Source organism: Pteronotus mesoamericanus, unplaced genomic scaffold, assembly GCF_021234165.1.
Source record: "Pteronotus mesoamericanus isolate MK-2021 breed Mesoamerican mustached bat unplaced genomic scaffold, CSHL_Meso_final contig_27, whole genome shotgun sequence".
Classification (NCBI taxonomy): domain Eukaryota; kingdom Metazoa; phylum Chordata; class Mammalia; order Chiroptera; family Mormoopidae; genus Pteronotus; species Pteronotus mesoamericanus.
Genome location: NW_026555115.1, coordinates 22463098 through 22480141, shown reverse-complemented (window position 1 = coordinate 22480141; position 17044 = coordinate 22463098). Strand labels below are relative to the sequence as shown.

Below are 17044 nucleotides of genomic sequence, written 5' to 3'. Positions count from 1 at the left end.
TATCTGTGTACTTTTTGGGCCTGGTGCTGTAGGCTGGAGATCACCACTTAGGGTTTAGACCCCACTCTTCTCAGGCGGATCCACCTGGCCATTTCAATATCCTTCTGGTGCTGCCGCCCATGGGTGCCCCACCCTCCTTTAGTCTCCACCGCACTGCTTACCAGTTAGATTGCACTAAAGCTGATTCCTCTGTCTCTGAGGTTATAAGGCTCTTCTCTCGCTATTGTTCAGTTGTTTGTTCTGGGTGATTTCTCCACAAGTTAGTTGTAATTCCAGGGCGGTCCTGGGAGGAGGTCAGTGTGACTTCCACTCACTCCTCCACCATCTTGGTTCTCAATAGTGTCAACAATTTTTTTTAAAAAGAGGTCAAATCAGAGGTTCAGATTGGACGTGTGGGACCATTTCGTTCACCTTTTAGATATCTTGAGTTAAACCTTTTCTGAAGTATAATTTCCAAGCCTTTTAATTAATTGGCTCAGAGTACCTCAGTTATTATCTTTAGAGAACTTTGTTTTCAGCCCTTTTTGGTGTGGCTCAGTGGATTGAGTGCTGGCCTGTAAACCAAATGGTCGCCAGTTCATTTCCTAGTCAGGGCACATGCCTGGGTTGCAGGTCAGGTCCCCAGTTGGGAGCCTGTGAGAGGCAACCACGTTGATGCATCTCTCCCTCTCTTCCTCCCTCCCTTCTCTTCTCTCTAAAAATAAATAAATAAAATCTTTAAAAAAAGAAAGAACTCTGTTTTCTGTGTAAATTAGAGGATATTAAAGATGAAGGTTTTGGAAATAATTAGAAAGAAAAACATACAGTTTAAAATATTTAGATCAAAATGATTAAAATATTTTTTAAAATATTTATTTATTTTTATACAGAGGGGAAGGGGGGGAGAAAGAGGGGGAGAAACATCACTGTGTGGTTGCTTCTCGTGCACCCCCTACTGGGGACCTGGCTCGCAACCCTGGCATGTGCCCTGACTGGGAATCAAACCAACGACCCTTTGGTTCGCAGGCCGGTGCTCAAACCACTGAGCCATACCAGCCAGGGCAAAAAAGATAAAAATATTTAGATCAAAATAAATATTTTAAATGTCTCTTAACTATTTCTATAAGGTATTGCCAGATACTAATTACTGTCAATTAGCACATTGGTTATAAAGAAATGGAAGAATTCCTCAGTTTTGTCTGACTTATAGAAAACAAATGAGGCCTTATAAATCAAAAAACTTAAGAGAACTTACTCTTCTAAGTCAAAATGGAAAAAAGTTGATTCTCAAAACTGTGCCCCAAAAATGTTTACCTGGTACTCTTGAGGCAAAGGTTTTGGAAACTTCTGCAAATTACATACTGCAACTGCTCTCTGGTCCTGTCTACAAGTTAACTGCAATGGATTACTTCTGAGGGTGTCACAGTAAGGGCTCAGCATCTGCCTCCTGCATACAAAGATACACACAACAGTATAAAACTGTAAAGAAAATATTACAAGTCTGTTCTTTTCCATTATAAGCTTATCTTTTCCATTATAATTTTAATATGTTTTAATAACTTAAAACTAATTGCTAAATCACGTTATAAACTTGTTTCTCAAAGGGTGAAAGGAACATAATGGAGATATGAAAGATTAACGCTAGATGCATTATAACATTATTTCACTGTTATTAAATAAAATCCTATTTATCTCTTTCTCCACTTTTGTCAGTAAAAGGGAGTTTTAAAGATCTGATTTCATTTTTGATGGCAAATAATGAAAATCCAGATTCTGCCTAAAAATATAAATCTTCATAATTAACAAATGGAGTCTCAGAAACAAATGGAGATGTTGTCCCCTTTGTCCTGCAATTACAAAGAGTGAAATACTTTCTATGCCACAATCAAGTTCAAAGAATCTTGTCTGAAAATTTGTTAATTTAAAAACATTCATAATACAATGTTGTTTTCCTGTGCAAAGTGAAGGTCGTGTGAATATTCCTAATTGTTACAACTTGTTCTGTTCTCTGTTCAAATCTAATCTTGGAGGTACAATTTAGAAAAAAGCGTCCTGAAACTCCCCAAAGGCATCAGAAGCTGATGCACTGTCCTATCTAAATAGCCTTCAAACACACCTATAACTCTGATCAGTTATTGATAATTATAATACAAATATATTAATGTCATAATAGTAATGTTATAAATGAAATTACAGTATTGAAATTCCTAAACAATATAAATCCCATTCAAACTGGTCTGCCAAACTTCAACAAGATCACTAATATTTTTCCACTTCTCTCATATTCTTATTAAGGAAAAAAAATATAGGTTAGATTTATTTTAATGAAAATTGATTCTTGCCTCATTTAACTTATCATAGTATAGCAAAAAAAAAAAAACAATCTCTAGGGAATTACAGCTTCTTGAGATAATATGTGTAAAATACTGATCAGTCTTTGGTAAACCTAAAGTAGCACAGTGTAATAGGAAAACAAAGGTATTGAAGTCGTTACACAGGCTTGGTTTCACATACCAGCTTATTTGGGGTTAACTTTCCTGAGCTTCAAGTATAAGGCCCTCAGTGCCTACCACATATAAGTTACTCACTAAATGTAATTTCACTGTTTATAGCATTTTTATAAAATCTTCATAGAAGGGAATTTTATAACTTTCTATGATTAAGTTTCTAATGAATATGACTAGTAGTTCTTACTAAGGCACCATGAAATGAATTTCCTTTTTCTCTAAAATAAAACAGTACACAATGTTCACTTTAATTAAAAAATGAGTTATTGCTAAATGAATAAAAAAGAACAAGGACGTTCAAAAATAATGATTTAAAAAATCCCAAAAAGTTAGAGTTTGTTCAAGATTCACAGCCTGTATTCCACAGCAGCACTGCCCAATAGAATTTTCTGTAATGTATCTGGTGCTGTGCACAGTGGCCACTAATCATATAGTGGCTATTAACACTTGAAATGTGACTAGTGCAACTGAAGACCAGAATTTTAAATTTTATTTAACTTTAATTAATTTAAATAAAAATTTGTATAGTCAATTGTATCTAGGGGTACCATACTGAAGAGTACAGCTCTGGAGCTGATATTAATGTCAGATCAACTAGGCAGAGAGTTGGGTAATTTATCATTTTTAGTTAGAACCTTATTTTGCATGTGCAGATTCAAGTTATTCAAATAAATATGGCTCTGCCTGTGCTCAGCCATATCCTTTTCACACCAGTCACCCAACAATGGGAAAGAAGGGGTGTTGCAGCTGAACTTAGGCAAAGAAGGGTCATGCTAAAACTTCTGTGATGACTTAGGTATAGCCAGACTTGGACAATGGTGCCAGAAGTTGTTTTTTGTCCTGTAAATACTTGTGGACATTGATACTTTACAAGCAGGACATTTGAATGCTACAACAAGAGTTAGCAAAAGTCAACTTTTTGTCTGCAATGCTAGCCTATAACCTGTTTTTCTCTCCTATGTTTCTCCCACAACCTATATTTGTAAATAAAGTATTACTAGAACATGGCCATGTCCATTCATTTTGTCCATGGCTGCTCCTGATGTATAAAACAGCATTGAGAGTTATGACTACAAGCTGAATGATCCTCAAAGCCTAAAATACTTATATTATTTTTATTTAAAATATTTGTTAAAATAAAATATCTGGCTCTTTATAAAAATAAGTTTGCTAATCTCTAGCTTATGGTTCAAAGGATAGGAGAAAATTCAGGGGACCAACAGTTTCAGTTCTGAAGAATGGAGAGGAGGAAATTTCCTTTTGTTTTGGTTTTAGGTAATCCTGTACCTCAAACCTGAAGGGGAACAAAGAGACTTACAGCTATTAAAAGAAAAAATAATCTCTCTAAACTCTTGCAGCTGCAAAGTTACCTACATACTTCCTTTAATACACTGGAACAGTGGGTCCCAAATTTTGCTGTAGATTGAAATCACCTGGGAATCTCTTTCAACAAAACACTAAAGCCTGGTTCCCACCTCTCCATGTCATGATTTAACTGGTATAGGTAGCAACATGGGCACGGAGATTTTAAAAAATCTCTCTAGATAAGCCCTAGCTGGGTGGTTCAGTTGGCTGGAACATGAGCCTGTACACCAAAGAGTTGTGGGTTCCATTGCCGGTCAGGGTACATGCCTGGGTTGTGGACTCAATCCCTGGTTGAGGCAACCAAGCAATGTTTCCCTCTCACATGAGAGAGAGAGAGACAGAGACAGAGACAGAGAGACAGACAGAGAGAGAAAGAGTGTCTCTCTACCTCCCCCCTCAACTGTTTCCTCTCTCTAAAATCAATGACATATCCTCAAGTGAGGATTTAAACAAGTTCTCTAGATGATTCTGATGTGCAGCAAAATTTGGGAATCAATATACTAGGAAATCAAGCTGTAATGCTAGAGTTAACTAGCTGTCTCCAAAGTAGCTGTAGGTGCTTTCTGTTACTGCTTATTAGCTACTCTTTTTACAGCGGGGTTGTAACTAAGGTGTCAGACTTATTAGTAGAAACTGTGAGCAGTATAAATTGCTTTGAGACCTAACCCAGGTAAGAAATGATAAGAATAACATCTTCTACAGCAAAAGAAGTACCTGTGATTTAATGGGCAAGATGCTAAAATTGGAGAGAAGTTCAAGTCCCGGCTCTGTCCTTTGTCAGCTATATGACCCCGAGCAAGTCACTTATCTAAAACTTTTTACTTATCAGTAAAACAAAGATACTAGTTTATTTAAAATTTGTATTTCAAAAAATATATAATTTTTTATGAATTAAGCTGAACAGAAACGTTTTACAGCTCTGGCTCTCACACTAGATTCCTTAAGTACCTGATTTAAAACAGGACTGCAACTATATCATCAAGCACCACAATATATGAACTGTTTAGACCAAATTTTGAAAACAGTGACATTGTAGGCTCCAGATAATGAACAAAATCAGAAATAAATTGTATTATCAAACAGTATGAGGAAATGTATTCTTACTCTTTTCTCTGCTGATCAATCCAGAATTTACAGCTCTTCCTGACAAAGTCACAGCCCATTCCTCGGCCCCAGTCTAGCTTCTCAGCCATGCTATAATTAGCTTTATACCAACTGTGGAAATAATTCAAACAAAGCACTTTTTATTACTGTCATATAAAAAAAAAGTTACAGCATACCAATGACAGATCTCAACAATGAGAAAACCACTGCCTCATAAAGGACTTTGCCACAGATAAGCATTACTAAGAAAGCCCTTGTTGCACAGGATCACTGGAGCAGGGACTGGGAAACTTCAGTCTTATGGTGAGGGTATTCATAGTTGAAGAAAACAAGAACAAACCATGTTTCCGTTGTAATTTCCAAGGATGACAGAAGTCACAGAATAGAAACTGGATCAGGTGTGAAACAAGGGGAATAAGAACCAAAGAAACAGAAAGAGAATGAGAGGAAAAAAAAAAGGGAGTAAACTGAGAAATAAACATTGGAATTACTGGTTGGCTAGCCTTTACCTAATCTGATTGTGCTGGCCCTATTTCCTTGCTTCTCTGGCCTTGAATTTGTACTTTATCAATACAGGCCCTGTTTATGACTAAACAATACACCATTATTATAAGACAAATGAATACAATGTGCAATACTTTTTAAATGTTCTCATTTCAGGAAAAAACTAATTGATTTAGTGTCCTGGAAAATTTAATCAACAAGCTTACTTTTATTAGTCTTTCTTTTTTAAATCACTTTTTTATTTATCAATTACAATTGACAGTCAATATTTTATTAGTTTTGGGTGTATACCCCAGTGATTAGCTATATAACTTACTAAGTGATCATTCCCTATAAATCTTGTACCGATCTGACCCCATACAGTTATTAGAATATTACTGACTATAATCCCTATGCTGTATTTTATATCTCATGACTATTCTATAATAACCAATTTGAATTTCTTAATCCCTTCACCTTTTTCACCTGTTCCCTCAACCCCCCTTCCATCTGGCAACTGTCAAAATATTCTTTGTATCTACAATTCTGCTTCTGTTTGTTCGTTTATTTTTTTTAGATTCAGTTGTTGAGAGTTATATACTTACTGCCATTTTACTGTTCATTTTTTTAAATCTTTTTTTCCTTCTTAAAAAAGACCATTTAACATTTCATGTAATACTGGTTTGGTATAGGATGAACTCCTTTAGCTTTTTCTTGTCTGGGAAGCTCCTTATATGTCCTTCAATTCTAAATGATAGCTTTGCCGACTAAGAAAATCTTGGTTGTAGGTCCTTGCTTTTCATCCCTGAGTATTTTTTGCCACTCCTAACTAGCCAGCAAAGTTTGTTGAGAAATTAACTGACAGTCTTATGGGAACTCCCTTGTAGGTAACTAACTGCTTTTCTCTTGCTGCTTTTAAGATTCCTTCTTTGTCTTTAATCTTTAACATTTTAATTATGATGTGTCTTGGTGTGGGCCTCTTTGGGTTCATCTTGTTTGGAACTCCCTGTGCTTTCTGGACTTGTATGTCTATTTCATTCACCAGGTTTTGAAAGGTTTCTGCCATTATTTTTTCAAATAGGTTTTCAATGTCTTGCTCTTTTCCTTCCAGCATCCCCATGATGCGAATGTTGACATGCTTGAAGTTTTCCTACAGGCTCCTTACATTTATCTTCATTTTTTTAGTTCTTTTTTTCTGTTTGCTGTTCTGATTGGGTGTTTTTTGCTTCCTTACATTCCAAATTGCTGATCTGATTCTCGGCTTTATTTACTCTACTATTGATTCCCTATACATTAGTCTTCATTTTGGTTAGTGTATCCTTCATTTCTGACTGGTTTTGTTTTATGGTGTCTCTCTACTTTTTCATACTGATGAATTTCTCATTAACTACCTTAAGTTCTCACTAAGTTCCTTCATCATTCTTATAACCATTGTTTGAACTCTGTCTAGTAGTTCGCTTGACTCCATTTCATTTTATTTTGTTCCTTTTCTGGAGATTTCTCCTGTTCTTTCATTTGGGACTGTTTCTTTGTCTCAACATTTTGGCTGCTTCCCAATATCTGTTTCTATGTGTTAGGTATAGCTGCTATGTCTCCTGGACTTGGTAGAGTAGCCTTATTGTCCTTAGGGTCCAGTAATGCAAACTCCCCAGTTATCCAACCTAGGCACTCCAGGTGTACCCCCAGGCCAATCAGCTGCAAGGACATGCTGTAACTACAGCAGAGGACCTGCTGCACAGGAGTTGACCCTACAGAGCAGGACTTGCTTCAGTGGGTATTTGGTGCTCATTGAGTTTTTACCTTGAGTACATTGCTCGTGAAGGTGGTAGGGTTGTAATTTGATGTGCTGTGAAGCTGTCCACCAAGTGCATTGGCTCTAGGGCCTCCCAGGAGGTATGTGGTCAGCCACCACTTGTGCCCTGCCTGGGGCCAGCCGGCAAGAGCTACAGAGCAAACTGCAGATGGATGATACTTATGCTGGGCTTGGAGGTGCCCAGAAGAGGCCAGTCTGTGACCCAAGGTCTGCTGCCATGACTGCTGGGTCTGGGGCTACTTCGCAAGAGGTATGGGGTATGCAGAGGCCAGATGCTGCTTGTTGGAGAGATTTTGGGAAAGTCCAAAGCATGAGGTAAGAGAGGCCATTTGTATGGAAAAGCCACTAGAAATGATTTGGGTGGGCCTGAAAGTTGAGTGGAGCTGGGCCTCAGGGAATCACCAGAGCAGGGCGAACAATGCCAGCCAGTTTGATGGAGACTTAGATATGGTACCTATGTGCTGGCTCTGTATGGGTGAGGTCTCAGAAAACAAGCAAGGCCTCTGCCAGCACTTTTGTCTGGAAGAAAGCTGCCCTCCACTCCACCCACCCATCATGATGTCAGACAATTCAGTTCCTTCCTGTATGTACCTGGTTCCTTTCAAGCTACTGCTCCAGTGTGGGAGCTTAAAGGGAGTGAGAGTAAGTTGGTGCTTAGGCCCTTTAGGGGGAACTGCCTGGGACTCCAGAAGCTTTAGATCTCACTCAGCCACAATTCCCACTGGTTTCTACAGCCAGAAGTTATGGGGACTTCTCTTCCTGACACTGGAACCCTGGGCTGGGAGGCTTGGTGTGGAGCTGGGATCCCACACTCCTCACAGGGAATCTCCTCAACTGAGATATCCCTTCTAATTTTAAACTGCCACATGTGGGTGTGGTACCATGTCTTCGCCCTTCCTACCAGTCTCGATGTGGCTGCTTCTTTAAATGCCTAGTTGTAGGACTTCCATTCAGCTAGATTTCAGGTAGCTTTGAATGATGGTTATTTTGCAGTTTAGTTGTAAATTTGATGTCTCTTCTTTGTTCTTAATAACAAGGTTAACTTACAAAAAGTTATAAAATTATATAAAATAATTTCTTACCTGTTCATAATTAAATGTTATCCTTTTAGCATTAACAAGTCACTAAATAAAAACACAGGCTCAAGTGCTAGGGGAATGACAAGAATCATGCCCTCCACTCCAGCCATCTTCCCACAAAATCAAACAAAATTAAAAGAAGAAATATATGATGTAGGATCCTCCAAAATTCCTCTTCTTTCAAAGGACAGAGTTGTTTGACTCAGTAGGAAATCTAAACTAGTCTGGGAATTAGGAAATGTTGTTTTGTTTTGTTTTTTTTGAAAAAGCAACTTGAAGCTAAATTTAATGGGATGAGCATAAGTTAGCTGAGGAAGTGGGGCAGAGGGGGCATTAAAAATAGGGTTTCTTAGTGGCATTAGTGGGTTGTGAAATTAATTTAGGTGGATTTTAATCAACATTTCTCTCTTTCTTTAAAAATCAAGAGTACAAAAAAGGACTTCATTGTAGGTAGTAAGGGTAAACACTGTTTCATGAAACTTTGGTTCAGTTTTATATTCAGGTGAAGCAAACGTAGGTTAACAGTTGTTTGTATGGAAAATAATACAATTAATAAATAAAATAATAATAATACAAGAATACTGTTTTATGTACTCACAATTGTAAACCTACTTTTGCCCCACTCTGTATAATAGCTAATACTTAGTTGGTACTTACAATGTACCGAGCCGAGCACTGTACTAAGGACATTATAATATATTAACTCATTGAAGCAACATAAAACTGTGAGGTGTATCACTTTTATCCCTATCTTATAGGTGAAAGAACTGAGGCAAAGATGCAGCTATTAAGTGGCAGAGCTGGAATTTGTATCTAGGGTTCTGGTTTCAATGTCTGTGGGCCTTTAAAAAAATTGAGATATAATCACATATCCAAAACTTCACCCTGATCATGTGTACAACTCAATGTTTTTAGCATATTCACAAGCTTGTACAAACATTACCATTATCTAACTTCAGAACACTTTCATTGTCCCCCCTCCCCAGAAACAATGTACCCATCGGCAGTCACTCCCACTGGCAATCACTGATCTATTACCTGTCTCTATGGATTTGCCTATTCTAGATATATCACAGAAATGGAAAGTAGTATTTTATGTCTGGATTCTTTCATTTAGCATAATGATTTAAAGGTTGATGCCTGTTGAAGCATTTATTAGTACTGCGATCTTTTTTAAAATCAATTTTATTTTCTAGAACAATTTTAGATTCACAGCAAAACTGAGAGGAAAATAAAGAGTTCTCATATATCCCTTGCCCCTCCCCATACACATAACATACCCTATTTCTCTACCAACATCCTGCAACAAAGTGCTACATTTGTTACAATCAATGAAGCTATATTGACACATCCTTATCACCCAAAGTCCATAGTTTGCATTAAGGTTCACTCTTGGTATAAATTTTATGGGTTTGGGCAAGTGTATCCACAATTACAGTATCATATAGAATAATTTCAGTGCCTTTAAAATCCTCTGTGTTTTTCCTATTCTGCCCTCCCCAAACTAACCCCTGGACCATTGATCTTTTTATTGTCTCCATAGCTTTGCCTTTTCCAGAATGCCATATACTTGGAAACATAGAGTATGTAGTCTTTTAGGATTGGTTTCACTTAGTAACATGCATTTAAGGTTTTCCCATATCTTTGCGTAGCTTGAAAGTGCATTTCTTTTTATCTCTGAATAATAATCCATACACTGAATGTACTCCAGTTTATTTATCCATTCACATACTGAAAGACAAACTGGTTGCGTCCAAATTTTGGCAATTATGAATAAAGCTGCTATAAACATCCATGTACAGTTTCTTTGTGTGAACATGAGCTTTGAACTCATTTGATTAAATACCAAAGACCACTGTTTGCTGGGCTGTTATGGTAAAAGTGTTTTGTTTCCTAAGAAACTACCAAACTGTCTTCCAAATGTCTGTATCATTTTGTATTTCCACAGGCAATAAATGAAAGTTCCTGGTGTCCCACATCCTTGGCAGCATTTGGTGTTGCCAGTATTATGGATTTTGGCCATTCTAATTGGTCTACAATGGTACCTTGTTTCAATTTGCATTTCCCTGATGACATACATGGAGTAACTTTTCATATGCTTATTTACATTTGCGTATCTTTTTTGGTGAGGTCTTTTTGTTCAGATCTTTTGCCCAATTGCAGTTGAGTTGTCTGTTTTCTTAATTGCTTAGTTTTAAGAGGTCTTTGTATATTTTGAATAATAGTCCTTTACTAGATGTGACCTTTACAAATATTTTCTCGTACTCTGTAGCTTGTCTTCTCATTCTCTTGACTCCATTCCTTTTTATGGCTGAATAATATTCCATTGTATGGATATACCACATTGTATATACTCAGTTGATGGCCTTTTGGGTACTTTCTGCTTTTTCCTAGTATGAATAATGCTGCTGTGAACCTTCGCATACATATTTCTGTGTGAACATGGTTTCAATTCTCTTGGATATTATTATACCTTAGAGTAGAATTACTGGATCATATGGTAAGTCTAACATTTTAGGAACTGCCAAAGTGTTTTCCAAAGTGGCTGCAGCCTTTTACATTTCCATCAGCAGTCTATGAGAGTTCCAATTTTCACACATCCTCATTAACATTTGGTATTGTCTGTCTCTTTGATGAGAGACATCCTAGTAGGTGTGATCCACCAATAGGATCTCACTGTCATTTTAATTTGCATTTCCATAAGGACTAATGGTGCTGAGAATTATTGCATGTGCTTATTGGCCATTTCTATGTCTTTTTTAGAGAAAGTTATTCAAATCCTTCACTCATTTTTAAATCAGGTTGTCTTTTTATTGTTGAGTTATAAGTGTCCTTTATATATTTTGGATACTAGACCCTTATCAGATAGATGATTTCCAAATATTTTCTCCATTCTATGAGTTGTCTCTTCACTTTCTTTTTCATTTGATGAATTTTTATTTTTTTAACTTTGATCTTTATTGTATTTCTTCCATTACCATTTAGTGCCCTTATAACCCCCTCCACCCAGCAATCACCAAAGTGTTGTCCAGGTCCATAAGTCCTTTTCTTTTTTGCTCAATCCCTCTACCCCTAAACTCCTCAACCCCACTAGCTGTCATCTGCAATCCATCTGTGAGTTTGTCTCTGTATTGCTTCTTAGTTCAGTTTGTTCATTAGATTCCACATATGAGTATTTGTCTTTCTCTGACTGACTATTTTCACTTAGCATAATGTCCTCCAGGTCCATCCATACTGTTGCAAAGGTAAAATTTTCTTTTCCTTTCCTTTTTTTTTTTTTTTAAAGATGTTATTTATTTCGAGAGAGAGGGAAAGGGAGGGAGAGAGAGGGAAAGGGAGGGAGAAAGAGGAGGGAAACATCAATGTGCGGTTGCCTCTTGCGCACACTCCACTGGGAACCTGGCCTGCAACCCAGGCATGTGCCCTGACTGGGCATCAAACGGCGATGCTTTGCTTTGCAGTCCAGCCCTCAACCCACTGAACCACACCAGCCTGGGCAAATTTTCTTCGTTTTTTATGGCCAAGTAGAATCCCATTGTGTAAATGTGCCATAGCTGTCTTATCTACCATCTACTGTTGGACACCTGGGCTGCTTCCTTATCTTGGCAATTGTAAGTAACACTGCACAATGAACATTGGGATCTTTAGGTTCTTTTGAATTAGTGTTTTGGGTTCCTCCATACATATTCCCAGAAGTGGGATCGCTGGGTCAAAAGGCAGATCCATTTTTAATTTTTTGAGGTATCTCCATACTTCTTTCCACAGTGGCTACACCATTCTGCAGGCTCACCAGCAGTGCAAAAGCATTTCCCTTTCTCCACATCCTCACCAGTACTACTTGTTTGTAGATTTATTGATGATAGCTATTCTGGTAGGTGTGAGATAGCATCTCATTGTGGTTTTAATTTGCATTTCTCTGACGATTAGTGACACTGAGCATCTTTTCATACATCTATTGGCTACCTGTATATCCTCTTTGGAAAAGTGTCTATTCAGGTCCTTTGCCCACTTTTTAATTGGGTTGTTTGTTTTTCTGGTGTTGAGTTTTGTAAGTACTTTACCTCTTATCAGATGTATTGACGAATATGTTCTCCCATTCTATGGGTTGTACTTTTATGTGGTTGGTGATTTCCTTTGCTGTGCAAAAACTTTTTAGATTGATGTAGTCCCATTTTTTTTTCTTTTGTTTCCCTTGCTTGGGGAGATATATCCCATAAAAAATTGCTACGAGCAATGTCTAAGATTTTGCTGCCTATATTTTCTTCTATGATTTTAATGGTTTTGGTCTAACATTTAAGTTTTTGATCTGTTTTGAATTTATTCTTGTGTGTTGTGTAACAAAGTGGTCTAACTTCATTTTTCTGCACATATCTGTCCAATTTTCCCAACACCACTGACTGAATAGACTATTTTTAACTCATTGTATGTGCTTGCTTCCTCTGTTAAATATTGACTATAAAGGTGTGGGTTTGTTTCTGGGCTCTCTATTCTGTCCCATTGATCTATGTGTCTGTTTTTATGTCAGTACCAGGCTGTTTTGATTACTATGGTCTTACAGTATAGTTTCATATTAGGTAGCATGATTCCTCCAACTGTGTTCTTTCTTTAGATTGTTGTTGCTATGTGGGGTATTTCATGGTTCCATTTAAATTTTTGAAATATTTGTTCTAGTTACATGAAATATGTCATGGGAATCTTGATAAAATTGCGCTGAATCTGGAGATTGCTTTCCATAGTATAGACGTTTCAATGATGTTAATTCCTCCTATCAAAGAACATGGTATGTGCTTCCATTTATTTGTATCTTCTTTAATTTCTTTCTTCTGTGTCTTATAATTTTCCAGGTACAGGTCTCTTACCTCCTTGGTTAGGTTTATTCCTAGGTATTTTATTCTTTTTGAAGCAATTATGAATGGGATGGTTTTCTTAATTTCACTTTCTGTAAGTTTGTCATGGGCAAGTAAAAAATGCAACATTTCTGGATATTAGTTTTGTATCCTGCTACTTTGCTGAATTCATTTATCAGTTCTAGTAGTTTCTTGGTGGAAACTTTGGGTTTCTCTATGTACAGTATCATGTCATCTGAAAATAAAGGCAGTTTTACTTCTTCCTTTCCACTTTGGATGCCTTTTATTTCTTATTCTTATCCTATTGCTATGACTATTACTTCCAGTACTATGTTAAATAGAGCTTAAAGCAGACATACCTGTCTTGTTCCCTATCTTAAAGGGAACGCTTGTAGTGTTTGCCTGTTCAATGTGATGCTGGCAGTGGGTTTGTCATATATGGCCTTTATTATGTTTAGGTATGTTCACTCTACTCCCACTTTGCTGAGAGTTTTTATTGTAAATGGGTGCTGGATTTTATCAAATGCTTTTTCTGCGTCTATCAATATGATCATGTGTTTTTTATCCTTCAAATTTTTGTGGTGAATCACATTTACTGATTTGCAAATGTGGTACCAGCCTTGCATTCTCAGAATAAATCCCATTTGATCATGGTATATGATCTTTTTGATGCATTGCTGTATTTGGTTTGCTAATATTTAGTTGCGAATTTTAACATCTAGGTTCATCAGAGATATTGGCCTATAGTTTTTGTTCTTTGTAGTATTTTTATCTGGTTTTGGAATTAGGATAATGCTGGCCTCATAAAATGAGTTTGGGAGCCTTCCCCCATCTTCAATTTTATGAAATAGTTTGAGAAGAATAAGTATTAGTACTTGGAATGTCTGGTAAAATTTACCTGTGAAGGCATACAGTCCAGGGTTTTTGTTTTTGGGGTATTTTTAAATTACTGCTTCAATTTCACTAGATGTAACCTGTCTATTCAGATTCACTGATTCTTGCTGATTTGTTTTTGGAAGATTATGTGTTTTATAAATGTATCCTTTTTATCCAGGTTACCTAGTCTGTTGGCATACAGTTGTTCACAATATTATTTTTAACAATCCTTTGTATTTCTTTCGTGTCAGCTGTTATTTCTCTTCTTTCATTTCTGATTTTATTTATTTGGGTTCTTGATTAGTCTGGTTAAAGGTTTTTCAATTTTGTTTATCTTTTCAAGGAAGCAGCTCTTGGATTAATTGTTATTTTGTATTAATTTTTTTTTTACTCTATTTTTTTCTGCTCTGATCTTTATTATTTCCTTCCTTCTACTCACATTGAGGTTTGTTGTCCTTTTTCAGGTTCCTTTAAGTGTAAAGTTAGGTTGTTTATTTGAGCTTTTTCTCATTTTTTTGGCGTAGGCCTGTAATGCTAATACTGCCTTCCCGGTATTGCATAGATTTTGGGTTATTGTGTTCTCATTTTCATTTGTTTCAAGGGATATTTTGATTTCTTCTTTGAACTCTTTGTTGACCCATTCATTGTCATGTTATTTAGCTTCCATATCTATGTGTTTTTCAGTGTTCTTCTTGTGATTGACTTCTAGTTCCATAGCATTATGGTGAGAGAAGATGCTTGACATGATTTCAATTTTCTTATTCAGAGTTGTTTTGTGTCCTAACATGTGAGCTATCCTAGAAAATGTTCCATGTGCACTTAAAAAGTATGTACATTCTGTTGCTTTGGGGTGAAATGCTCTGAAGATAGCAGTTAAATCCACTTGATCTAGTGTGTCATTAAAGGCCGCTGTCTTGATTTTCTGCCTGGAAGATGTATCCATTGAAGTCAATGGAGTGTTAAAATCCCCAACTATGACTATATTTCTGTCAATCTCTCCCTTTATGTCCATCAAGATTTGTTTTATATATTTAGGTGCTCCTATGTTGGAAATGTAAATAAGTTATATCCTCTTGTTGGATTGTTTCCTTTATCATTACGTAGTGTTCTTCTTTGTCTCTTACTATAGCTTTGGTTTTAAAGTCTATTTTGTTAGATATAAGTACTGCTACCCCAGCTTTTTTTCCCCATTCCATTTGCATGGAATATCTTTTCATCTCCTTACTTTTAGTCTGTGTACATCTTTTGATCTGAGATGGGTCTCTTGGAGGCAGCATATAGATGGGTCTTGTTTTCTTATCCATTCGCCTACTCTGTCTTTTGTGGGAGCATTCAGGCCATTTACATTTAAGGCAATTATTGATAGATATGTATGTAGCGCCATTTTATTGTTAAACTGTTTCCCTTTTTTTTGCTCTTTCTTCTTAAAGCGAGCCCTTTAACATTTGTTGCAAACAAACGGTGTTAACAAACTCCATTAGTTTCTCCTTGTCTGGAAAGCTCATTTCTATATCGATTTTTTTTTTTTTTTATAGTTTTAAGTACCTAAATTATTTAAAGTTTTTTTTTAAAAAAAAGTTGAATACAATTCTTGCCCATCATTTGAAAAAAGTATATTTGTGTTCCAGAGAATATTTAAGACAGCCATTGTGCTATGTTTTATTCTAGTGTAAATTTTAGACCTAGAAATAATACATTTTAGACTTCACCAGAGCAAATGAAAGGCCACTTATGGTGAATTATTATCAAAGGAACAACAGAAAGCTGTAAAAATGAAAAATTTGCTATTCAACTGAATTGTCTACAATCAAGAATATTTACTTTTATATGCAAAATAGGAATAATGTTCAAATTTTACTAATATACAATTATGCAAATGATTGTGGGAAAACAAGAACACACATACTTGATCATTTTTCCAAATTAGCATTATAGACACCTAGAAAGGAACAGACCCTCTCATACAGGTCAGAAGTCCCTTATGAAAGAAAATGACAAATAATGAAAGCTTAATTAAGGGAGGAGCAAAGAGTATAACCACTCAATGTCCATATATATCTTTACTACTTACAAGGACCATTCATCTACTTTTGATTCTCAGAACTGCCCTGTGAGGTAGACAGGTTTTATTATATCTAATGAGGTATTTTCTCCATAAACATTGAAGAATGCCAAAAAGAGTTTGCTTTTGGACCCAAGTTTTCATGTATTTAAAGAAAAAAGTTTTTAAAAACTGATTTTCTGACTAACTTTAGTTTCAAAAATTACATTAAACACATCTTACTCCATCCTTTACAAAGAAGATAAGAAATTTCTGAAGTCCACTACTGAATTCTTTTGGCATTCACTCTAAGCAACATTTTTAGTTGAGAGAAGTGTTTCTTTTGTTCACATTTTTTGAGGAGCAAGTGCATGTTGACTGTCCAGATGTAGGTGTTCTAAAAATCAATGCTGGGCTCTTGTCTTTGGAACCCGACATGCTATGATTTAAGTTTGCAGAACTGAGAGTGTTCCTTTCTGCTGTCTTCAGGCTGAGTTTACTCGTAGGAGTGGTAGAATTGCTCTTCAACGCTGACAGAAAGCTTCTACTTTTACCATGATGTTTAACTGTTTTCTTGCATGTTTTACAACTAATCAACAATATACTTTTGGAGTTTTTGTACTTTTCCAAAATTTTGGCTTCTTTAAAACTGAGTGTGTAATTTCTCACTTCTCGATTAAGATATTTCTATATCCTGGGTGTCAATTTGGCCTTGGGCTTGAGGCACACTAGAGAATTATCCAGAACCAGCAGCTGGAAGCAGTATAGACATGTTCCTTCAAAAGTGCTGTTAGCATCATTTGATGAACTGTAGGCCCAGAGGAGGTAGCAGGCCTGGCCCAGGCAGCTGTCTTGCAGATTCCGTGCTGCGGCCTCGAGGTAGTGCTTCTGCCTCATCGCCGCCACCGCCGTCCCTACACTGTTAGGACCTGGTAAAAAGAGGTCTTTTT

At 36.5% G+C, this 17044-nt stretch overlaps 1 protein-coding gene and 1 pseudogene across 1 annotated transcript in view; both read right to left on the bottom strand.

The window, feature by feature from the left end:
• The window catches only part of LMLN (leishmanolysin like peptidase), an 85367-nt gene that overhangs the window by 15202 nt on the left and 53121 nt on the right, over positions 1-17044 (bottom strand). The window contains exons 12-13 of the mRNA XM_054575171.1: positions 4956-5066; positions 1294-1426 (exon numbers count right to left, since the gene is read on the bottom strand). Of these exons, the coding sequence (XP_054431146.1) occupies positions 1294-1426; positions 4956-5066 (244 nt within the window). The remainder of the gene's footprint in view (positions 1-1293; positions 1427-4955; positions 5067-17044) is intronic.
• Positions 16346-16991, bottom strand: LOC129071814 (UPF0711 protein C18orf21 homolog; annotated as a pseudogene).